Here is a 27,013-nt window from a genome sequence, read left to right as displayed (position 1 = left end):
TCCCAAGTTTGTAAGCCCTTAGTCGCCTTTTACGATATCCATGGGAAAGAGATGGAGTGGTCCTATTCTTTTTTGTATTGGTGCCGGGAACCACACGGCACAAGATAGTTTTTTTTTTTACTATTTGTACTGTTCTCTCTATCCTTCTAATCTTCTAATCCAAAGTTAAAATAGAAATGTAGACGAGAGACTCCTACGGGAAATAGGCGTGCTTTTGTTTGTTTGTTTGTTTGTCTGTAATATCTTTATTGCATAGAAAATTTACACGGTAACAAGAAAATAGTAAGTACATAGTTATTAAAAGGAACAAATCACTTGCAATGGCGGACTTAGCCCATCCCGTTCCTTATGTATGTATGTATGTTATTTAGCTCGGTAACATTCTCCAGAACCTTTCATTGAAATCGTTTCGTGCTTGTCTCACCTGATTCTATAATGTTTTCTTGATTGCAAAAACGTGTCGCCAAGTCGATGTCGATTTAAATTTACGTTTTTTTTTCGGGCGTATAAATGTATTGTGCCGTGTGGTTCCCGGCACTACTAGAAAAAAAGAATAGGACTACTTATGTCTTTCCCATGGATGTCGTAAAAGGCGACTAAGGGATAGGCTTAGTAAGTTGGGAGTCCTCTTTTAGGCGATGGGCTTGTTTGTCTGTGTGCTAAATATAATCGAAATAGGTCCAGTAGTTTCTGAGTTTATTTATTACAATTAAAATAAATTAAAAACTTAATTTTAAATTTTATTGCACAAAATAGCACAACAGGCGGACTTAATGCTAGAAGCATTATCTACCAGTCGACCAGAGAACTTCATTTTAATAAAAGTAGTATGAACTAGACTTTGGACCGTGGCTTCATTTAGAGCTAACACGGACATTTTCATTCAGCCACATCATAGCCTATAATACAAAATTTTATAAAAAAATTAGTAACAAAACATAACAAAATTTCGAGATTCGAAAACAATGAAACGCAAAATTAACTAACTTAAATACTCGTAGTATATACAATTTTTCAAATACTTTTGTAACATAACAAAATTTCAAGAACTGAAATCAATTAAACGCAAAAATGCCGTGTGGTTCCCGGCACCAATACAAAAAAGAATAAGACCACTCCATCTCTTTCCCATGGATGTCGTAAAAGATGACTAAGGGTTAGGCTTACAAACTTGGGGTTCTTTTTTAGGCGATTGCCGAGCAACCTGTCACTATTTGAATCTCAATTCTATCATTAAGCCAAATAGCTGAACGTTCAGTCTTTTCAAGCCTGTTGGCTCTACCCCGCAAGGGATATAGACGTGACTATATGTATGTATGTGTATGTAGTACAATTTTTTAAAGAATTTTGTAACATAACAACATTTCGAGATTTTAAATCAATTGAACGCAAAATTAACTAAATTAAACAAAGGGGATGTTAAATTCCAACCAAAATGATCGAGTTAAGGTTGAAAAATATGAAAACCAATTGAACGCGAACTTCGAACCCTTTACAATACAAGCAAACTCCCAAAGTTCCAAGTTCGGATACTTAAAAGCTTTATTAGATACCGCTTAAGTAAGTTGTTCAGGATGTCCGGTGCTATAAAGGAAAGCTCTTAAGATATTGGCGTGAGCTTTTAGCGCGAACTGCTTGACTTTTTGTTTCATTTTGTCGAGGCGTTATAATGGCCTTGTTTTTTATTCTAACGAAATGTGTTGTGTGGTTCCAGGCACTAATAGAAAAAGTGTAAGACCACTCCATCTCTTTCCCATGGATGTCGTTAAAGGCGAGTAAGGGATAGGCTTATAAACTTTAAAATTTTATATATATACAAGCTATGCCCGCGACTTCGTCCGCGTGGAATAGTTATTTTGGGCGTCATTGAAGCCCTCAAGGATAAATGATTTCCCTTTTTTTCACATTTTCCATTATTTCTTATCTTTCTATCCTTATAGTTGCAGCGTGATGTTATATAGCCTAAAGCCTGCCTCGATAAATGGTCTATTCAAATTCAAGAATTTTTCAAATAGAACCAGTTGTTCCTGAGGTTAGCGCGTTCAACCAAACAAACAAACTCTACAGCTTTATAATATTAGTATAAATATATAAATATATATATATTATATTGTTTCCCGGCACTGAATCACTTCTTTGAAGCTTGGTTATTGAAGAGAGAATTCTTATTTTAAATTGCAATTTATCTTCAGCTGTTATGATTTATGGTACGCGTCCGCGCGATAGCTTCAGTTATAATAGGCATTAAGTATTCAATTTGAAAAACGGTTAAAAAATTACAGTCTATTTGAAGCCATTAAAGTTTTAAACATTTTTCATTCATGTATAAGTAATTTAGGGTTATAACATCCAAGACCCAGGCCAATCAGAGAAAGTTCGTTTCTCATCATGATCTGGCCGGGATTCGAACCCGGGACCTCCAGAGTCACAGACAAGCGCACTAACGCTGCGACACAGAGGCCAGAGGCGAGAACCACTCTTAAAAGGCAAATAAGGGATACACTGTTAAACTTGGGATTCCTTTTGTAGACGATGGGCTAGTAACCTATCACTATTTGAATCTCAATTCCATCATTGAGCCGTACAGCTGAACGTGACCTTTTAGTCTTAGTAAGATTGTTTATTCTTTATGAGATTCTTTTTGTTCATATTGAAACCATTAGTTTTATACCCATTCACAGTTTTTAATGTAGACAATGTGCATTCGTCCACGATTTAGATTTAAGAGATCTATATTTGTCAATTGACTTCCGTCGAACCTGTGACTTTATGATTAACCGGGCACCTTACCGATTAAACTACTGACGCTCTATTTGCCTAGGGCTTTGTCCACATTGTAAGGGGTTAAGACGTGACATATTGTATGTAATAAATAATTGTAGTGTAGTTTGTTCCATCGCTTCTTCTACACATGCGCTTTGGAAGCGGTAGTAGTTATCATTAGATTTAAGTGATGTGACGTCAATAAGTGATACCTTGTATTCAATTTTGAAAATAAATCTTTTCTATTCTATTCTATTGATAAGTCACATTATAAGAAAATTAAAAATTAAAATCGAGAACGTGTAAAGGAAATGTTGTAAAGAAAAGTGCTATTCTACATAAAACGTGTATTCCAGAACAATAGTTTTTCATTAATTTTAATGTCATTGTTAACTTTGAACCTAACCTGACTGTCGTGGTTTGCCTTACAAAGGTCAAAAGATAAGGGTTTAAGTTGTTGTAATTAGTTGGCTGGCTTTACTAACCTCACACAGAGTATATACAGTATCCAGAGTCCAAGCCACATTTTTTTTTTAATTAATTTTGTCCACACTGAATTTCTATAAATTTAACTTACTATGTTATTCCAATGTCTACGCTAAATTACTGCGTAAAAGAGTTACAAACACACAGACGTCCTTACTTTTGCATTAATTATATAAAATATGATAGGTTATGGTGTCAAAGCAGGAATTCATAAGACGACCGAGCTCTAAAGTAAGTTCGAGACTTATGAGATACTCATCGCAACTAAAGAATCCCAAAAAAAAAATGACTGCAATTCAATAATCAATATATTTTAGAATCTTGTGTAAAACTTAAACAAACTAACTTTTCCACTAAACCGAATCTTAACAAAATGTCCTGTGCGACGACGGACATCAAATTAATAGGGTTAATTATCTTTCTTTTTATTTTGACTTTATTGTACAAACTATGTTTTGATTTGATGATACCACTCCATTCCATTCCTATGGCTGTCGTAAAAGGCGACTAACGGGTAGGCTTATAAACTTAGGATACTTATTTAAGGCGATGGGTTAGCAACCTGTCAGTACTTGAATTTCAATTCTAACATAAAGCCAAACAGCAAAACAACGTGGCCTATCAGTATCTTCAAGACTGTTGGCTCTGTCTACCTCGCAAGGGGTAAAGACGTGACTATATGTATTTAAGTGTGTGTGTGTTACATGAAATTAATCGTGGCTTGGACTTCGTATTGAATTCTCCTCTGTCCTCAGAATTGTGGGACCGTTTTTATTATGTAAAGCCTTTTGTCAGGTTTAGTCGCCAAATGTCCTGGATTAGTTTTGCTCAACTGAATTAAAACGAGTATTATGTTAAGAATGTGTTTTCTAAATTTCTAAGTAACTGATTTGCTCCCGAGAGAATATTTTGAAACATCCTTCTTTTTTTTTTTTTTTTTTTTTTTTTTTTTTTTTTTTTTTTTTTTTGACAACCTTCCTTCTTTAGCTACATATAATACAGTATGTACATAGGTACATATTATTACGTCTATATCTTTTGCGGGGTAGACAGAGCCAAAAGATTGATAGGCCACGTTCAGTTTTGGGGCTTAATGATAGTCAACTTTTACGACATCTATGGGAAAGAGATGGAGTGGTCCTATTCTTTTATGTTTTGATTTTAATATAAATTTTATTATATAATATTATATACGCAAAACTTCATTCAATTTGGTTCAGAGAATAACGCGTGAAGAGAAAAAGAAACCAATAAACTTACTTTTGCATTTATACAATAGGCTATTTGACAAAGTTCTAAAAACTATCTTAGGGTATTTATTTGTTTATAAGGAGCCCTACAAAAATACTTTTCTGCCTTTATTACAGCTATTTTATTAAAAAATCGAAAAAGAAAATGAAATATTCAAATATGCCGCCAAAACGCGACTTTTAGCAATATGGCGGCCATGGCATGCAGTGACGTAAATTTCGTGTAAATATCATACAAAGCTTGTTGGTGTTTCGAAAAGTTTTGATTGTCTCTTGTTTTATTTAACTTGTGCCACGTCATATGTGTGAAAATTATTAAAATGAGTTCCTATAAATGTTGTGCCGTGCCTCAATGCACTAATACAACAATAAAATCTCCTACGAAACTGTTTTTTTCTATGCCGATGGATTTGAATATTCGTAAGAAGTGGTTTCAGATCATGATCTCAGATCAGTGGTTACCAAGATATACTTACATTGATGTTTTCACATTCCTCAGTTCGGCAGCATAGAAATCTGGATTGTCTTTGAAGAAGACAATCCAGATTTCATCTTCCAACCATTATTGCGTCCACTTTTGGTAGGTTTCAACTGTCAGCTTTCGCGGAATTGGTTTCCATTATTAAATACCTATGTTATCTGAGTAAACCTGAGCGATCAAACACTTATAAAATCTTGAAAAATAATAGCGAACACTAAGGAACGGTACGATCCACAGTCTGTTTATGGATAATTGACGTCATAATAGAAATAGCCAATCACGTTCGTTTTTAGTCACGTGACAGCTGCATATAAAAACCTAATTTTCTGAGACGGATTTTGTTTAAATAATGCAATATTTTTATCTCGCGTTATTACAAATCGCTCCACAAAAATAATATTAAGACTGATGACATAAAAGAAATGTATATTTTTAATACAGTCAAATAGCCTATACTAGAGGCCGTCCGCGTCCGTTCACCTTCCACGGACCTTAAGAAACTGATCCTTACCAAACATCCAATTCATCACTCAAGGTCTGACGGGCATTACAAAAACGGGTCAAGGCGTTTTGTACCCTCGGTACTGAATAATTGAAACTGATGGACCGTATGTAAATCTACTGGAATCACTTCGGACCCTTTAAGTGGTATTTTGTGTGTGCCGGAGTTCTGATACTTAGTTCTGAATTGTATACTAGGGTAGAGTATAGTATGATGTGTGTCTATCTTTATTATAAAGCTGAAGAGTTTGTTTGTTTGTTTGAACGCGCTTATCTCAGGAACTACTGGTTCGAATTGAAAAATTATTTTTGTGTTGAATAGACCATTTATCGAGGAAGGCTTTAGGCTATATAACATCACGCTGCAACTATTATCCCGGTCAGAGCATGATGAGAAAAGAACATTTTCTGATTGGCCTGGGTCCTAGATGGTTATGTTTATATATAAGTATTTATTATAAAATATAGTATCGTTGAGTTAGTATCTCGTTACATACACAAGTCTCGAACTTACTTTGAGGCTAACTCAATCTGTGAAATTTGTCCAGTATATACATATAAGTGAAAAAATAATGGTAAATGTGAAAAAAAAACAGGGTAGTTAAATTATTTATCTTTGAGGGCTTCAATGATGCCCTAAATAACTATTCCACGCGGACGAAGTCGCAGGCATAGCTAGAAGTAGAATATAGTATACCTATTTTATGCTAATACACGTGTTAAGATAGTTTTCTTACACGTTCAGCTGTTTTTGAGATTCAAATAGAGAATGGTAGCTAGCCTATCGCTTCAAAGAAGAAGTTTATAAGCAATCCATGGGAAAGAGATGTCGTGGTCCCATTTTTTTTCTATTGGTACGGCATCTTACCACGATCAGGACTGATATACGTAGTTAATATGCTTTCATTTATAGCTTACCTCATTATTCCTTCAAGGCGCATTAGAATAACTAAAAAGGCTTTAAAAAGAACTTCTCAACAATCTAAAAACAGCCTTAAAGTCTTTCTCGATAAATGGTCTATTCAACGCCAAAATAATTTTTCAATGCGAACCAGTAGTTGCTGAGATTAGCGCGTTCAAACAAACAAACAAACTCTTAAGCTTTATAATATTAGTATAGATAAGAACAGTTCGTACCACAAAAGTAATAATAATCCCAGAAAAAAAGTCAAATTCAAAATACTTAGCTCTTTAATATTTTTGCAACTATTCACGCCTCTTTCTGAGATTTATTTGAAATCTGAGTATTTATTGCCAGATTTACAATAGCGCAGAAAATTGCTTTCGATGCAAGACGATGACAATTCATTCGTATTGTTTCATTTCTTTCAAAACACAGACAATTGTTACGCATTTATAAAATTCAATATCAAATCATACATACATACACACGTCTATATCCCTTGTTGGGGTAGACAGAGCCAACAGTCTTGAAAAGACTGAATGGCCACGTTCAGCTATTTGGCTTAATGATAGAATTGAGATTCAAATAGTGACAGGTTGCTGACCCATCGCCTAAAAAAGAATCCCAAGTTTGTGAGTCGCCTTCCTTAGTCGTCTTTTACGATATCCGCGGGAAAGAGATGGAGTTGTCCTATATAATATCAAATCAAATCAACATGTTTCTCGCGTGCTGGGAATCGAAGCCGGGACCCCTCTTGAAATTAACTGACGCGATTACATTTACTGTAAGCTTTCCGTGACAACTATTAATCTTGTACCGTACCGCCCACGCCAAACTCGAACAAATTACCGATTTAGTTAGTTACATATTCCTTATGCACGCGATGTTTTGAACTGTAGCGCAGAGTGGTGCCGTGTGGTTTCCGGCTCTAATAGAATAAAAAGGATCACTCCATCTCTTTCCCATGGATGTCGTAAAGCGCGACTAAGGGATAGGCTTACAAAATTAGGATTCTTCTTTTAGGCGACGGGCTAGCAATTTGTCACTTTATATAAATCTCAATTCTATCATTGAGCCAAACAGCTGAACGTGGCCTATCAGTATTTTCAAGACTGTTGGCTTTGTCTACCCCGCAAGGGATATAGACGTGATTATATATATGTATATATAGCAGAGTGCTCAAAGTATCTGACTTGAAAGCGAGAGGTGTTGGATTTGAATCCATATACATATGGTCACGTCTATATCCCTTGCGTAGTAGACAGAGCCAATTGTCTTGAAAAGACTGAATGGCCACGTTTAGCTATTAGGCTTAATGATAGAATTGAGATTTAAATAGTGACAGGTTGCTAGTCCATCGCCTAAAAAATAATCCCTAGTTTGAAAGCCTATTCCTTAGTCGCTTTTGACGACATCCATGGGAAAGAGATGGAGTGGTCCTATTCTTTTTTGTATTGATGCCGGGAACCACACGGCACCGCCGGGAACCACACGGCACCGGTTTGAATCCGATTGCGATTATTCTATTATCTATGCATTGGCTTCCATGCTTCCGAGCCCGGGGTAATCATGATTCTCTCTCATTTTTGCGCAATCTCAAGGTACACTATCCAGCACACCTTGTGCTTCGGATCCTGACCTGACCTGAGCACATGCCGGGGTAAATTTAATATAGAAAATCTGTGCCGTGTGGTTCCCGGCACCAATACAAAAAAGAATAGGACCACTCCATCTCTTTCCCATGGATGTCGTAAAAGGCGACTAAGGGATAAGGGATAGGCTTACAAACTTGGGATTCTTTTTTAGGCGACAGGCTAGCAACCTGTCACTATTTGAATCTTAATTCTATCATTAAGCCATATAGCTGAACGTGGCCTTTCAGTCTTTTCAGGACTGTTGGCTCTGTCTACCCCGTAAGGGATATAGACGTGATGATATGTATGTATGTATGTAGAAAATCTGTATTTTATTCTCGGCCCGTTCACTCCGCCTTTATAGTTTCGTGCGAATTCAGAGTCATCGCGTGATCAACAGAACATAAACTAATGTCTGCGATTAAAACACAATTTCCAGTTATTACGAACGTATATTAGTTCGAGTGGTTACTACATAATGGAGATTTTCGATAAGTTTCAGTCGTGGGGGCAATTTATTTTTAATTATGGCAAACGTAATATTATGTACGTACCTATTAAGTTTGTCTTAATTAAAAGAATCTTACTAATATTATAAATGCGAAAGTTTGTATGTCAGTATGGATGTTTGTTTCTCTTTCACGCAAAAACGACTGAACCGATTACCGATTGAAATTTGGTATGTAGATAGCTGAAGACCCAGCATAACATAGGTATAGGTTTTTGGGTTAAGGATGAGTTAGGCGGGAGACGCTTCGTGTAAAAACCTGACTCACCCAATCCATGGTCAAAAGCATACCCCTGACTCTTCTCCAGAGTGGTGAGGATGCAACCGGGACTAAAGCCAGGAGCAAGGTTTTGTTAAGTTAGAAGTATAGTTTATCCAATATGGGTTAGGTTCCCCTATAATGGTTGCGGAGGTCAGACGGGAGTCGTTTCGTGTAAAAACCTGACTCACTCAATTTAAGATAATATTAAAAAGACGCACCCTGGGCTCCTCTCCAGTAGATGAGGACGTAACCAAGTTCCAGGAGGAAGAACAAGAAAAATGAACATTTTTTCCCTTAAACACCTTTAACTACTTCCGTGTTAATAAAAAATTAAACCAACAACTTTTATAATAAAAACATTTAATTTATATTAAAGCATGTCACTTAAAACATTATCGTATAACACACAATTATATTGTTTAATTATAACTACAAATGTTTATAATAAGACTTATTCAGAAATTTATTGTTGAATCTCAAAGATCAACATCTAAGTCTAGCTAAATATTTGAAGAAAATCTAGGTTTACATTTGTTATATCATATAAAGCTATGTATCATATACACATGACTTAATTATCTTTGATATTTCGATGTACAACTAACTTATTATCTTACTTTTTTATAGTATGCAACATTAATTATATAAAATTATGTTATGCAACATTTTTTATTCCTAGAATTATAAACATTCAAAAACATTATGTACAACCGCAAATTCGTCGCTTTTTTCTATATTTGGGCTCAAATATAGAAATTAGCGAGAAATGTTACAATAATAATTATAAATGTTATATTACAGCTAACTATTTACATCGCAGTACATTTATTTTTATATAATATTTATATATTCAAGTATTCGTACATCTTAATTTATTTTCAACAACTATTTTTTTATTTATCTGTTAAAATTTTAACATTAAATCCTAAATTTTAATGTTAATCCTATTCATTTATCATTAAATAAATAAATAATTTATATCAGGGTTACTTTTTTTACAGATATATAATATGCTATATATGTATATTTAAATATCGCATAAAATAGAAATTTTTTACATAAAATATTTGTGACGAAGGAAATATATTCTATATTTCCTTGCCCTTTGAAGACAAGACAAAAGATAAAAATAATTTATAAATAAAATCTTAAAATGTGCAAATATTTACTCAAATTACTTCATCATGACTAGATTATACAAATGTATATTTTTTTATTACTCATCTAAATTATATGATACAATGTTACATATCATAGACAATGTAATTAAAAAACCTTAAATATTACAAAAAATAATCTATTAAATCTACAATTTACAATTTCATACGTACGTACACTTGCTACCGTCTATACAAATCGGTCTCGCTTATTTTTCTCTCACAAAAATACTATCATGAATGAAAAGACTATAAATATCGTAAAAATACAATCATTCGCGTTTACACAGTCATACTCTATACAACAGTTGCTCAATTTATTTGAGTGCTCACTGAAAGCTCAACAAAAATTCTAACAAAGGATGAAATATTTTTGCTGTGAAAATATATTCGTGCACTGTGTTCACATTTATAATAAGATCGTATAGATCAAAAAACAATATTAATAATGAGATAGACAGTCATTCGCGGTGCGCAGCCACACTCTATACAATAGTCGCTTGGTCTATAGAGTGGAAACGCGAACGACTGCGAACCGATTCTCAGACTATATCGTGGCAGGAGTTCCCATTGCCAGTTCTGGTGGTCTTGGTGGGCTGAGGTCGGCCTGACATGCCATCGGTGTATGGTGGGGGGCAGTACATTACCTGTGGAGAAATATATATCAGTCAATATTATTATTTTTTCCCAAAATTGGCGTGCTTAGAGAGACTAATAAGGCTAATGTAATATGTGCGATCCAGAAATTTGAAAATTGTTTTTAAACTCTTTATTGCACATAAAATACTAATATAACAAATTACAGTCATTGGATTAAGAAGAATATGTACGATAGCGGACTCGTTCTAATTAGGATTTCTTCCATTCAACCAAAATGAAAAGGAAAATCCATAATCAAAGAGGCAGCGCACATGAAAAGCATTGCGGCTGGGTATAATAAAATCACTGATTAGAATCCTCTACTTGAGACTATCTCTTTGATGGGTATGTCGTGAGTTTAGGTTAGAATCAGATAGGTCAGAAGGGAGTTGTTTCATGTAAATTTCTGACTAACCCACTTCCTAAGATCATAGGACAAATTCTTATTTCTTCAGAATAACAACAAATGCATAGATGATAACATATTTAATGTTAATTCTTATGTTTCAAGTGATTTACGTGGATAGATTTGTCAGAGACCTTTATCTTATAAACACTCAGACTGAAGATAAGACAATGTCGTGGGCAGTCCTGTTTTCCAAACCTTTGACTATAGCTCCTTTCATCTGTTAAAATCTGTATTAGACAGTTTTACACAAAGAAAAAGCTACTGCTAATACGTTTCTTAGATAATAATCTTAAGAAAAACTTTTTCGTTCTAGTTACTAAAGCAAAAAAGAGCAAGGTAGATACATGTTAGGTTGTTCAATGCTCTGTTCATAGCAATTGTTTATGAGATCGCTTCCGCCACATCAAAGAGTTAATAAAAATTGATGTTGAAATGTTGTTTACGAGCTTTTCTTTGGAGTAGTACGAGTAAATTTATTTCCTTATAAATATGACAATGTTAACATCTTACAGCACTTCTTGTTCTTCCTGGAAGTAGTCCCGGTTGTATCCTCACCACTTTGAAGAGGATCCCGGGGTAAGCTCTGATCATGATCTATCCTGGATTGGGTAAGTCAGGTTTTTTATACAAGACTCCCTTGACTAGGGGAATCCCATATCGTATCATAGTTACCAAGGCTAGTGTTCTATTACTGGATTCAAATTCCACAAAACTATCCATGGCGCCATTATGTTTTGAACCATACATACAAACATAAAATCACGCCTCTTTCCCGGAGGGGTAGGCAGAGACTACCTATGACTACTTATGTTTTGAAGCGGTAGGAATAATTCGGTTTGAAAACTAACCGATGCTCTTACGTCGAGGGAAAACATCGGAAAACATGCACATTCAGCCAACTGGATGGATAACCATGATACAGGTAAGTTTCCCAGACAGAAGTCGCTTCATAGCCAGGATGAAGAAGTTCTGTGGATTTTAAATCCACTAAAACCTGCTAATTGGATGGACGAAAAGATACATGTTAAATCCATACCTTCCTAAATGCAACTCTGAAGTTTTCAGACAGGAAGGCATATAGCACTGGGTTGACGCAGCTGTTCATGTAGGCCAGCACATGCGAGACTATTTGTGCAGTCACCGTCGCGTACGTGATGTTATATTTGTCCAGCGCCTTCACCAGAAGAATTATCTGGAACAATTGAAATAGGATTTGTTTCTTTCTCTTTGACAGCCACTAATTGATCTACTGCAGGTTGTAGGCTTTTGTTTCTCGCCATTCACTTCGGTTTTGCGCAGCTTCACCAAAGCGAAATAGGTACTTTGACGATGTCATCTTTCTATGATGACTCGGGGACTATTTGAGGTTAAGGTTTTCGACTGGTAACGGATTTGTGTTAGTGATTGTAACCAATCAGGTAGAATTGAGAAAGAACTTTAGATATTATGACGACTTTTTCAGTCTTGTTAGGTGCAGTGGTAGTGTTCCTGCCTCTTTACCACAGGTACCAGATTCGACCCCGGTGAGGTCATGATGAAAATCGATTTCTTATTGGCATTTCTCTTAGATGTTTAATAAATACCAGAAACATTTCTTTTTTTCTTTATTACCAGTCCCGGAACTCGAATCCGGAACCTTGTGGCACAGAGGTAAACCCAATATAACTACGCCACTAAGACACATCAAAGGAGATTGAATTAGTTTACATTTCATCTGTTCAGCAGAGAAATCTTCAGTTATATCCATTTGAGATTGTCTAAGTCCTAAGTCAATCCTATAACTGATCTAAGGAAGGCCATTTTGTTAAATTACATTACTTCCCTTTTATCTCTGACAGAGTCGGTACTTATCAAATTATTAATTGAGTGCCATTAGGATCAAGTTCATATACAGCTAGTTGAAACGCGAGTTGGTGAGTACTGGCATTAAATGTGAAATTTCTATTAAAAAAAAAATATCAAACTCAAATTTAGAAATGAAAGTACAACTAACTACTTTGTATAAAAATATTTGATTTGAATAATTTGAATATTTGATCAATTTTGACTAATAGAAAAATAAATCAAATGTACCTATTGTGGAAAAATAAGATGATATTTTCATGATTAAGAAGAAGAAATGTATGTCAATCACACAGAATGTGTTATATATTTTTAAATTTAATCTTTGAATTGTTAAAAAAACTTACATTTCACGAGATTAAATTTCTTCTTTTGTATACATACATATGGTCACGTTTATATCCCTTGTGGGGTAGACAGAGACAACAGTCTTGAAAAGACTGATAGGCCACGCTCAGCTATTTGGTTTAATGATAGAATTGAGATTTAAATGGTGACAGGTTGCTAGCTGATCGCCTAAAAAAAGAATCCCAAGTTTGTAAGCCTATCCCTTAGTCGCCTTTTACGACATCCATAGGAAAAAGATGGAATGGTCCTATTCTTTTTTGTACTGGTGCCGGGAACCACACGGCTGCTGCAATTTCTTCTTTTGTATTTTGATTCAAAAGATATTAAAACTGGAACAATGTGAATTAAAAAAAATTATACAATGTAACATTAAGCCTGATTTAATACTGAGAATCGTTTGGAGAGATTGATTAATTAAAAGACTTACCCTTTTCCTTAAACCGGACAATTAAGAAGATATTTTTAATTCCACGAGTTACAAAATTGCTTGTAATGGGAAAAACCTTTTGCGATAACTTTAAAATCTCTTTAAGAAAAGGAATCAGTTGTCACAGACATACATACATACATTGATTAATAATTCCTGGCACTTTAAATTAGGACCACTCCATTTCTTTCCCATGGGTCGTAAAACGCGACTAAGGGACGGGCTTATATACTTGGGATTCTTCTTTCAGGCGACATGCTTGCAACCTGTCACTATTTGAGTCTCGATTCTATCATTAACCCATTCCATGCGGCGATATAATTTGACGGCCTCTGTGGCGCAGCGGTAGTGCGCGTGTCTGTGTCACCGGATGTCCCGAGTTCGAATCCCAGCCAGGGCATGATGAGAAGCGAACTTTCTCTGATTGGCCTGGGTCTTGGATGTTCATTTATATAAGTATTTATTATAAAATATAGTATCGTTGAGTTAGTATCTCGTAACACAAGTCTCGAATTTACTTCGAGGCTAACTCAATCTGTGTAATTTGTCCAGTATGTATTTATATTTATTTATTTATATTTATAATTATTAGCCAGGTGCGGAACGGTTTTCGTCCTATCAGTCTTTCAGTCTCCTATCATTCTTTTTAAGACCGTTGGCTCTGTCTACCCCGCAAGGGATATAGACGTGATTATATATCGATCTAGCCAGTTTTATAGACAAAATTTACAAATGTGAAGAAGCAGTCAGGTAATAACTTCTTCCTCCCGGCTTCAGTTCTGGTTTCATTTATGTATGTTAAAATAGAGAAATTATTATATTTTCCACTATACATACATACATACATACATACATATAGTCACGTCTATATCCCTTGCGGGGTAGACAGAGCCTTAAGTATTTTAAAGACTCATAGGCCACTTTCAGCTATTTGGCTTTAAGATAGTATTGAGATTCAAATAGTGACAGGTTGCTAGCCCATCGCCTAAATGAAGAATCCCAAGTTTATAAGTCTACCCCTTAGTCGCCTTTTACGACACCCATGGGAAAGAGATGGAGTGGTCCTATTCTTTTTTGTATTGGTGCCGGGAACCACACGGCACTTTCCACTATGATAGCAATATATGTTGTTTTATTGTTCACAAAACGAGCAGACATTAAGACGTAATGGCTTCAGAGAATTGGGACGAACAAATCAAATGGTACAAACAATTTTTAGTAGCGGGTACTTCTCTGTTTATTTAAGCGAATCACAACGGTTATAGTACACTTCGTATAGTATATGGCAAATTATTATTTAATACATACTACATATAGCTATTTCTATATCCCTTGCGGGGAAGACAGAGCCAAAAGTCTTGAAATGACTGATAGGTTGCGTTCAGCTGTTTGGCTTAATGAGAGAATTGAGATTCAAATGGTGCCCGGTTGCTAGCCTGTCGCCTTAAAGAAGAATCCCAAGTTCATAAGCCTATCCCTTAGACGTTTTTTACGACATCCATGGGAAAGATATTGAGAGGTCCTACTCTTTTCCTATTGGTGCCGGAACCACACGGCACAACTAATCAAATCGTTCTGCTTTATTAATATACAAGCTATCGCTGGCGACTCCGCCCGCGTAGAATTAGACTACACCCTTCTCCGCACGCCATGATTTCATAAAAAACGGTTCAGTGGTTTGGTTTTGGACGTGAAAGGCGAACATACAAACACAAGTACAATTTCACAATATTAGTAGAAAGAAATTACTATGTAGAACGATTAAAGTACATCACCGAATACCTATCCCGGATCGATGCTAATGTCTTGTTTTAGAGAAAACAATTTTTCTATAGGTATCGAGTCACGCAATATTTTATCAATCGATGGATTTTATATCACTAAAGCTTAATTTACAAATCAAAACGGGTAACAGATGTTACGCTTATTATAATTTACAATATTTTTAATAATACTTAGGTGAAATATTACTTTTATTATGATTTCAAAAGAATTTTAGTGTTTTTTGACATAAAATCACGTTTATAGCTCTTGCGGGGCTGACAGAGCTGACAGTCTTGAAAAGACAGCTGTTTGTCTTAATGATTGAATTAAGATTCAAATAGTGACAGGTTGCTAGCCCATCGCTTAAAAGAAGAATCCCAAGTATATAAGCCATCCATGGGAACGATATGGAGTGTTCCTATTTTTTTTATTGGTGCTGGAAACCACACAGCACCAATATTTTTTTTAAGTTTGAGCAGTTTAAGTTTTTAGTAACCTTTTTTATAGAGTGCTTAATTTTATCTAACTTACTCACTATCCAGATGTGGGTCAGTCAGTTATGGTCACAGGTATACCGTGGGCTCTTTAGGCAGTATAACTCGTAAAAGTTTCAAACATATTTTCATGTATCACACACACAAAAAACGATAGATCCAGACAAAAAGTTCCAGACATATTAATTATCTCTCCATTCTTCATTTCTGTGTGACTAAACCATCAAAGAATAAATTTCAATGAGAAAATGAAGCCTTATTGGAAATTGATACTTTCGATACCAAATCCCCTTCTAAAAGAAGTCCTGAAGGTCGGATCGTGTATGTATTGTATGAGGCTATAAAAATAACAAAAGGAAGAATAAACTCTTTTGTTATTTATTTTTAGTGTCACACACACAGCTTTTGAAAAATATATTTATTTATTTACTAATTTATTTGCACAGAAAACATCGAGACTGATAATCACAAGAAACTAAATTACAAAGGTTCTGTTTATTTCAAAAGAAATCTCTTCCAGCAGACCCGAGATAGGAGTCGTGATGGAAAGGGTGACAGGCGTGTACTCCGCTCACACTACTAATTATAGACATATCTACATAAACAAGTACATACATACATACATAAAATCACGCCTCTTTCCCGGAGGGGTAGGCAGAGACTACCTCTTTCCACTTGCCACGATCTCTGCATACTTCTTTCGCTTCGTCCACATTCATAACTCTCTTCATACAAGCTCGGCGGTTTCGGGTACTTTTGACCTGACCCTTTACCAGGACGTCCTTAATTTGATCAAGATACGTTCGTCTAGGTCTTCCCACTCCGACCTTTCCCTCCACACTATCCTTGTATATCTGCTTAGTCAACCTGCTTTCATTCATCCTCTCCACATGACCGAACCATCTTAACATACCCTTTTCTATTCCTGTAACTACATCTTCTTTCACATCACAACATTCCCTTATCACGCTGTTCCTTATCCTGTCACTCAATTTCACACCCATCATACTCCTTAACGCTCTCATTTCCACTGCATTTATTCTGCTTTCATGCTTCTTTTGCCATACCCAACTTTCACTCCCATACATTAATGTCGGGACCAACACGCCCCTGTGCACAGCCAGTCGAGCCTTTTTGGATAGTTTCTGACTGCTCATAAAGGCATGCAAAGCTCCATTCACCATGTTCCCCGCGTTCACTCTCCTTTCAATATCACTATCATACTTGCCATCTGATGTAAACTTTGATCCTAGATATACAAACTCTTTCACTTGCTCCACTTTTTCTCCTCCAATCAAAATATTACATGCTGTCATTTCTTTCTCCATTTCAAAAACCAGTGTTTTAGTTTTACTTACGTTCACTTTCATTCCTTTCTCTTTTAAAGCTTCATGCATACAGTTTACCATCTCCTGTAACTCCTCCGCTGATGACGCCAGTATAACCTGATCGTCGGCATAGAGCAGACATTTGACGAGTAACTCATTCATCCTTAATCCACTTTTAGACTCTTTCAAATCTGTCAAACAGCTATCCATAAATAGGTTGAACAGCCACGGTGACGCAACACATCCTTGCCTAACGCCTTTCTCAATCTTAAACCACTCAGTGTGCGCTCCGTTTATCCTGACACAAGCACTCGAATCCTCATATAAGGATTTCAGTGCTCGTATTAAGAGACTGCTCACCCCATGCATAGAAAGTGCTGACCACAATTCATTCCTCTCAACTCTGTCATAGGCCTTTTTCAGATCTACGAATGTGCAATAGACTTTTTGACTCTTGGCCAAAAACTTTTCGGCTATGCACCGCAAGGAAAAGACCTGATCAGTACATCCCATTCCCTTTCGAAATCCCGCTTGAGCATCCCATATTTTGTCATCAGTTTCATTCCTGACTCTATTAATCAATACCTTAGCATACAATTTGCCGACGACGCTAAGCAGGCTTATACCACGATAATTTTTGCAGTCCAGCTGTGACCCTTTTCCTTTGTAAAGTGGCACGATAACAGCCTTACACCAATCTTTTGGTACTCGGCCGCTTCTCCAACACAAATTGAAAAGGCAGTACAACTGACTAGCTACTACGCCTTTTCCTGCTTTAAGCATCTCGACCGACACTCTATCACACCCAGCAGCCTTTCCCGCTTTCATACTCTTAAGTGCTTCCACAATTTCGAACATTTCAATTTCGCCTTCCATCTTATTCTCTTTTTCTTCGCTATAGCAGAAATCTTTCTTATTTCCTTCCTTTTTTTCAAATAAACTTTCAAAATAGTCCTTCCATATCTTTAGTACACATTCTTCTCCTTTCACAACGCTACCATCCTGGCATCTGATCCTAGTCAGCTCTCTGGTTATAGTATTTCCTCGGGCTGACCTTACGGATTTCCAGAATACTTTCAGATTTGACTGAAAGTCTTCTGATAGCCTTTTATCAAAATCCTCTTTATACTCTTCTTTCTTTCTAATCACAGCTTTCTTAACCAAATCTTTCATTTTCTTATATTCCTTACGTGCTTCATTCACATCTTCATCTATAACCTCTTGCATTCTTAAGTTAGCTTTTGCTGCTAACAAATCCAGCCATGCTTTCTTCTTTAATCGCACAAGTTCTTGCACATCTTTACTCATCCACGCATTTTTGTGATTTTTTCCTTTCCTTCTTCTACTTACACCACACACTTCAACAGCTACTTTCACAATTCTTTCTTTAAATTCCTTCCATCCATCTTCAATATCGCTCATTTCCTCTAAATCTTCAAATTCATCCTTCAGTCTATTAATATACTTCTTACCTACATCCATATCTTGCAAATTTTCTACTTTTACTCTTTCCAAAGCGCTGGTTTGCTCCCTTACCCTGTGCCGCCAGCGATTGAAGATACCCCTTATCCGGGATATCACCAGTAAATGGTCCGAGTAAGTACATAAATAAAATATAATAAAATACATATTTATAGACCAAATAATAAACTTACATAAAATATATACAAAATGGGCCGTGTGGTTCCCGGCACCAGTACAAAAAAGAATAAGATCTCTCCATCTCTTTCCCATGGATGTCGTAAAAGGCGACTTAGGGAGAGGCTTACAAACTTGGGACTTTTTTTAGGCGATGGGCTAGCAACCTGTCACTATATGAATCTGAATTCTATCATTAATGCAAACAGCTGAACGTTGCCCATCAGTCTTTTCAAGACTGTTGGTTCTGTCTACCCTACAAGGGATATAGACGTGACCATTACCAAATTAGCAAGGTAATAGCTTACATTAATTTTTGAAATGGGCCTGTGATTTAGAGTCACTTATCTAATACGTAGATATAATTTATCCGAATTGAGATATATTGAACTAGTTTTTACTATATAAGCGATTAAAACTTGGGATTCCACTTTTTCAAGACTCAGTATTTCTAAGACTGTTGGTTCTATCTACCCCGCAAGGGATATAGACGTAATTATATGTATGTTTGTATTCTCTTTTAGGCGATGTGCTAGCAACTTATCAGTATTCAAATACTGATAAGTTGCTAGCACATCGCCTAAATTCTATCAGTAAGCCAAATAGCTGAACGTGGCATATCAGTCTTTTCAAGACAAGACTCAGTATTTAAAAGACTGTTGGCTCTGTCTACCCCGAAAGGGATATAAAACGTGATTATATCTATGTATATATGTAGTTTATAAATGTACATTTTCGAAAAGTTTTTCAATTAACAAGATTTTTGAAACAGGTTTGGTACAAAATGTTTGTAATGAAAAGAATGAAGGCATATAAATTCATTACTATTTGTATTTATAATTAAGATTAAAGCTATTTTCCGCCCACAAACAAACCACCAAACTGTATTTAGACCAAATTAATTTGCATAGTAAGTATTCCTTTATAAATTAACTCAATGTATGTATTCGAGGAATTACAAATGAGGTTTTAAAACAACTTAACAGTATTTTTATAGCCAAATAGTTGAACGTGGCCATTCAGTCTTTTCAAGACTGTTGGCTCTGTCTACCCCGCAAGGGATTTAGAGGTGACCGTAGGTATGTATGTATGTTATAGTATTTTTGAACATGCTTGTTGCTTCTTTTTTCGCGTAGATCGTAAAAGTCAGTCAAGAAAAAGACTTGTGTATACTTTATTTTTTCTTCTTTGAGATTCTTCTTAAAGGCGATGGGCTAGCAACCTCTCACTATTTGAATCACAATTCCATTATTGTACTAATATTATAAATGCGAAAGTTTGTGAGTAAGTCAGGATGTCAGTATGGATGTTTGTTACTCTTTCAAGCAAAAACTACTGAACCGATTACGATGAAATTCGATATGTAGGTAGGTAGCTGGATACCCAGAATAACATATAGGTAGGCTTTTTATCCCGGAGTTCCCGCGGCATTGATTCCAGGCGGACGAAGTAGCTGAACGTGGCGTTTTTGTTTTTTCAAGATTTCAAGGCTCTGACTACCCCGACAGGGATATAGACCTGATTATATGTCCTTTAAAACTAGTTTCTGCTTAAAAATCCCGATTTTATTAGCCTTTACTTTAGTCGCCTTTTACGACAGCCATTGGAAAATAAATGAGTTGTCTCTTTCTTAAGATTCGGGAGATAAATATGAAGTGATTAAATACAAGATTTAACGTTTTATAAAGACACGCTTGAGATAAACGTACGTATGTACATTGTACAGTGAAGGGCAGAAAAATTGTTCACACGAAGCACAATCATAAAGGACAGGTTACTCTGCCGTCGAGTGTACATATGTATATTACAATAGTTTTGTTATAATTTCGGTGTAGATCTGAAAATGATTACTTATTCAAATCCATTTCACTTAGAGATGTGTTTAAGACAAGCAAAATGGATTTGCATAAACACAAAACATTTACATTGAAATTGGATGAATGTCTCAGAACAAGCGTCCGACCCAGCTTCACTTGCATGTAAATTACAGCTAATAATGTTATTGTAAGTAAGCTACGTTGCTTTGATGTTTTATCCAAGTCAGTAAAGAAGTGCCATGTGGTTCCCAGCACTAATACAAAAAAGGAATAGGACCACTCCATCTCTTTCAAAAAAGGCGACTAAACGATATGTTTATAAACTTGGGATTCTTTTTTTGGGCGATGGGCTAGCAACCTGTCGCTATTTGAATCTCAACCTATCATTAAACTAAACAGCCGAATATGGTATAACAGTTTTTTAAGACTGTTTGTTGGCTCTGTCTGCCCCGCAAGGGATATAGCCGTGAGTATAAATATGTATGTATGCAGTATAAGAGATTTCACGGATAAGCTAAGCAAACGTACTTACGTTTATACATAGAATCACGTCTATATCAGTAGACAGGGCCAACAGTCTCAAAAAGACTGATAGGCCACGTTCAGCTGTTTGGCTTAATGAAAGAATTGAGATTCAAATAGTGACAGTTGTTAGCCTTGCTATACTTTAGGAATTCTTTTTGTAGGCGATGGGCTAGAAACCTGTCACTATTTGAATATCAATTCCATCATTAAGCCATAAAGCTGTACGTGGCATGTAGGTCTTTTCAATACTGTTGGCTCTGTCTACCATACAAGAGATAATAGAGAATAGAATAACTATACGTATGTATACATGAAAATAATGATTCTATAATGTCATGAAGTTAAAAGGAAAGATGAATGATAAAATTAATTGCAAAAAAGAGATGGGATATTTAAAAAATCTCTTTAATTCAGTGAGCGAAACATTCCGGTCAAAGCTTAATCTGAAATAAGCTCTGTAATAGTGAAAAAGCTCAGAGAAAAAGCGTCAAATTGAATAAGATAAATGATCTGATAGCACATTTTTAATATTAATGTTGAGAAAGTGAGGGTTCCATGTGGTTCCCAGCTCTTATAGAGAAATAGGATCACTCCATCTCTTTCCCATGGATGTCGTAAAAGGCGACTAAGGGATATGCTGACAAACTTGAGATTCTACTTTAAGGCGATGGGCTAGCAACCTGTCACTATTTAAAACTCAATCCATCATTAAGCCAAACAGCTGAACGTGGCCTATCAGTCTATTCAAGACTGTTGGCTCTGCCCACCCCGCAAGGGATATAGACGTGACTATATGTATGTACGTATAATGAATTTGTCATATATTATACACACAAACATATACATACTTTCACAATGAGAAAATATTAAAATGTTTTATTTAACAATATTAATACAGTAATAGTTACCTGTATAGGACACCAGCACACAGCGAACACCACGACGACGACCACCACCATCCTTGTGACTTTCTTCCTCCCCCTCCTGCTCTCTGCCGACACCCTGCCCCCAGGGGCGCTCTTCCACAGCCTCGTCAACATACACATGTACAGCACGCTGATCAGCGCCAAAGGAATCACGTACGATGACAAAAAAAAGGACATTTGAAACCCTAACTTGCTATAACCCTGCTCCTCTAAAAACACACACGATGAGTGATTCCTGTGGTAGTACGCGTACTCCCTCTCGCCGTGACATATTCCCACAGGAATCGCTGTCGTCAATATCACGACCCATATACAAGCTATAGCCAACAACGCATTCCTTTCAGTTCTTATAGACATTGACGCTATGGGGTGGACTACAGCCATGAATCTATCTAGAGACATCAATACTAAAGTATAAACTGACGCGTGCGCAGTCACAACTATGAAATATTGTACAACTTTACACCACCAATCTCCGAACGGCCATCTTGGCATTACATAATCTGTGGCTGTGAACGGAACGCAGAATATAACGAAAAGTAAATCGGCGACTGCTAAATTTATTATTAGGAGATTAGTGGTCGATCTCATGCCAGGGTTGGCAGCTACCACTAGAACCACTAATGCATTTCCCACTAATCCTACAATGCCAATAAACCCGAAGAAAATTGGCACAACGCGCGATACGACTTTCTCTAGTAATTCCCCATTTTCGTATTCACTACTATAATTGCACCCCCCCAAACTAGCCTCCTCGCTGGTCAAATTGAGGCAGATGTTGTAGAAGTCGTCCTCTGTGGAGTCCATCTTGGTTTATGTTATTTCATTTCTCGGGTACCTGCAACAACGAGTTATAAATTGATGAAAACCGGCTACAATGGGTGGGGTACAATACAGCAAGGTGAATGAACTTTAAGCAAGGTGAAATTGGAAGGTTCACGATTTCTTAGTGAACTTAAGTAGGTATAGAATTACTGGATTTTGTTGGGGCTCTTGAGAATTTTAGAAAACTTTGCGTGATGATGATAGCTGCCGTAGATTATTTTTATTCAAAAATTTTCAGGCCGGCAACCAATTGTAAAAAAAAATCCCACTAGGACCACTTCCCATAGATGTCGTTAAAGGTGTGTAAGGGAAAGGCTAATTGAGATTCCACTTTAGGCGATGGGCTAGCAACCTGTCACTTTTTTAATCATAATGCCATCATTAAGACATACAACTGAGTAAGGGTAAAAATATGATTATATGTACGAGTATGTATGTAATTAATTCATATTTTTCGATTTTGTTCATTATTCTCTCATTGATTAAGAATACGCAAAAAATTTTTAGGTGCTTATAACAGAGTAACCAATAACGCTTAATCATAAGAAACAACATATATAGTATATCTCTTTACAAGTTGGCAGTCCACATGTTTAAAATCTTTTTCATCGTATCTCAAAACATGATAGACCACACGCTAAATGGCCAAAAATGTACCAGGAACTCCAGAAGTATCATAATACTTCCATTATATGACACTTCTGTAGTCTATTTTCTTTACCTTATCGAAGTCTCTGACCAGAAAAAGTTTGGATTTTTTATATTCACTGTAACCAGGAGACATTAAGTTACTTCACGCGGTCTCTTAAACCAAATTTCTGGGTAATGACTCCTGGGCGAATGGTTCCCGAGATAAGGAAAAATGCTAACATATTCATGACTACATAAATCAGAACGCTGAAGAAACCTCTTAAATAAAACATCGTAGGAATAGAAGTGTGATTCCCGGCACCAATACACAAAAGAATAGGACCACTCCATCTCTTTCCCATGGATGTCGTAAAAGGCGACTAAGGGATAGGCTTACAAACTTGGGATTCTTTTTTTAGACGATGGTCTAGCAACCTGTCACTATTTGAATCTCAATTCTATACATACATACATACATACATAAAATCAATTCTATCTTAAGGCCAGATAGCTGAACGTGGCCTATCAGTCTTTGCGAGACTGTTGGTTCTGTCTACCCCGCAAGGGATAGAGACGTGATTATATGTATGTAGGAATAGAAGCTCAGTTTTATAAATGTCGCTAAAAGTAATTTAAAAATGGAATGTTATAAAATTTTACCGGTTTTTTTTTTTCAATACATCTTGACTTTTGACGTACTTATATTATCAAGCTTTACTTTTGTACTAACACTTTGTTCTATTTCAATTCAGACTCAAATTGCGTTTTTATTGCACCAATCTCCCTTGATCGTCGCTTGCATAATGTATGGTTTACATTGTCTTTGACGGCGTTGTAAGGCGGGCTCTCAACGCGATTGCTGTAAGTCTTTAAATTAAGTAGTCTATGCGCCTGTCAAGACTAGCATTCACAGTGACTTCGCTTGGGAATTTTGTAAAGGAGAAAAACAAGTTTGGGTATGAGGTAAATTTTTACATAAATACATATGGTCACGTCTATATCGCTTGCGGGGTAGACAGAGCCAACAGTCTTGAAAAGACTGAATGGCCACGGTCAGCTATTTGGCTTAATGATAGAATTGAGATTCAAATAGTGACAGGTTGTAGGACCATCGCCTACAAAAGAATCCCAAGTTTGTAAGCTTATCCCTTAGTCGCCTTTTACGACATCTATGGGAAAGAGATGGAGAGGTCCTATTCTTTTTTGTATTGGTGCCGAAAACCACTATCACTAAGCCAAACAGCTGAGCATGGCCTATCAGTCTTTTAAAGATTGGTGGCTCTGTCTACCCCGCTAGGGATATAGACGTGATCATATGAATGAATGAATGACTATCATAAATGAGTCATCTCATTTATTGTTATTTTAATGAATTACAAAAAAAAAGGTTTGGTTTTATTGCATCAAATAGCAGCCTTTGTGTATGGTTAAAATTATTTAAAGCCTTTTTCCAATACAACCTTTTCTTTGAAAGCGATCTTGGCGCCAATTTCCTGGTTCACCCAGACCCTTCCATGCACAACCTCCCTTACAATTACAGAGTAGCAGTTAATACAGAGGTCAAGTTTTATACAAACTGATAGAATTAGTGAAAATCGAAAATATGTTTTGTATATTTTTACTCGTCTTCACTATATATTAGGCGAATAAACTCTTGATCTTCTTTTTTGAGCGATGGGCTAGCAAAACTGTCACTATTTGAATCTTATTCCTATCATTGAACCATACAGCTGAACGTGTCTTTTCAGTCTGTTGGCTCTGTCTACCCCGTAACTGATGAAGACGTGATTATATATGCATTAAAACTCTGTCTTTAGTTCCTCTGTGCCGCCTTACCTGCCATGAGCGGTTTGCGGTCAATTTCCTGAAGTATATTGAACTCGTCCGTCAAATGGCTTGAGGTGACGCCAAGATGAAGCAATAAGCCCTCTCACCCTTTTTGATCTGAGGTCACAACAAGCCATTTATGGTCTAGCAAAATTATCGAGGTGTCCAAAATCTTTGTTTAATGTTAACATAATATAAGCATTATTAACCTCTTTTGTTTATATCACTGGCCACTTGTAAAAATATATATTGTTTTGTTTTTTTTTTTTTAATCAGAAAACTCTTCTGTTTACTTTAGGTACTGGCCACTTGTAAAAATAAATAATTTTCGTTTTTTTTTAATTAAGAAACAATCTTAGCTGTTTATCAACTTGTAAAACTGTGCTGTTACTGGCCAGTTGTAAAAGTATTTATTTTTATATTTTTTAAGAATCAAAGCGAGAATAATTCAAAATGTTTATCAATAGTTAATCAGCACAAAGCTTTATAATTAAAATTTCTCCTTTTTTTCTTCTGTCACACCTTATTTTCACTGCCATACATAAGTGTTGGAACCAACACGCCTCTACGCAGCGCTCGGCGACAACTTTTGACTGCTCAAAAAGGCACGCACGCTCTAATTATTGTCCTTTCAATATCACTATCACACTTTTTATCTGCTAAGAAAATTGATCCTGTTATACAAATACTTTATGTATTGCATTATATTACTGTTACATACATACATATAATCAAGTCTTTATCCCTTGCGGGGTAGACAGAGCCAATAGTCTAGAAAAGACTGAATGGCCACGTTCAGCTGCTCGGCTTAATGATGGAATTGAGATCCAAATAGTGACAGGTTGCTGGCCCATCGCCTAAAAAAAGGATTGCAATTTTATAAGCCTATCCCTTAGTCACCTTTTACGACATCCATGGGAAAGAGATGGAGTGGTCCTATTCTTTTTTGTATTGGTGCCGGGAACCACGCGGCACTGCTAATTCCTGCAATTTTACCCTGTCGTGTGGTTACCGGCACTTTCACACTGATGTCGTCAAAGGTGACATAAGGATAGGCCTTTAAACTTGGGATTCCTCTTTTAGGCGATTTGCTAACAACCTGCCCCTATTTGAATCTCAATTCAATCATAAAGCTCTACAGCTGAATGTGGCCTTTCGGTCTTTTCGAGACTGCTGGCTCTGTCTACCCCGCAAGTAATATAGATTATTATGTATGTATTTAACTCTTGTAATGTTTGCTACAATCATAAGTATTTTCCAATAATGCTTATGATATTACGTTATTTCTTTGCTCAATAACCATTTTATTTGATGTAATAACGTCTAATACGTTTTATGTACACATTATATAATGTGAGATCAAATAAAAAGGTTATTGAAATTTTCCGATAAAAACGAGTTGAACAAAAATAAATCTGATCACTATCCTCTGATAATCTGGATAGATAATCTGGTCCTATCATTAAGCCAAATAGCTGAACGTGGCCATTCAGTCTTTTCAAGACTGTTAGCTCTGTCTACCCCGCAAGGGATATAGACGTGATCATATGTATGTATGTATGTAAATCTGATCACATGAAACACTCGTTAAGATGCTTGAAAAAGTACCTACTCTCAACATTAAATAA

General features: G+C 36.1%; 1 protein-coding gene across 2 annotated transcripts in view; it reads right to left on the bottom strand.

Moving 5' to 3' along the window:
* Positions 1-9,927: 9,927 nt before the first annotated feature.
* Positions 9,928-27,013, bottom strand: part of LOC106136353 (allatostatin-A receptor) — a 70,462-nt gene continuing 53,376 nt past the window's right edge. For both annotated transcript variants that reach the window (XM_013336878.2, XM_060947003.1), the window contains 3 exons: positions 22,086-22,941; positions 12,031-12,186; positions 9,928-10,593 (listed from right to left, as the gene is read on the bottom strand). In XM_013336878.2, coding sequence (XP_013192332.1) covers positions 10,489-10,593; positions 12,031-12,186; positions 22,086-22,910 — 1,086 coding nt within the window. In that variant the 5' untranslated portion in view covers positions 22,911-22,941 and the 3' untranslated portion in view covers positions 9,928-10,488. The remainder of the gene's footprint in view (positions 10,594-12,030; positions 12,187-22,085; positions 22,942-27,013) is intronic.

This window comes from Amyelois transitella, chromosome 12, assembly GCF_032362555.1.
Source record: "Amyelois transitella isolate CPQ chromosome 12, ilAmyTran1.1, whole genome shotgun sequence".
NCBI classification, from domain to species: Eukaryota; Metazoa; Arthropoda; class Insecta; order Lepidoptera; family Pyralidae; genus Amyelois; species Amyelois transitella.
The sequence above is the reverse complement of the archived record's forward strand: the minus strand, read 5'-3'. Positions and strand labels throughout refer to the sequence as shown.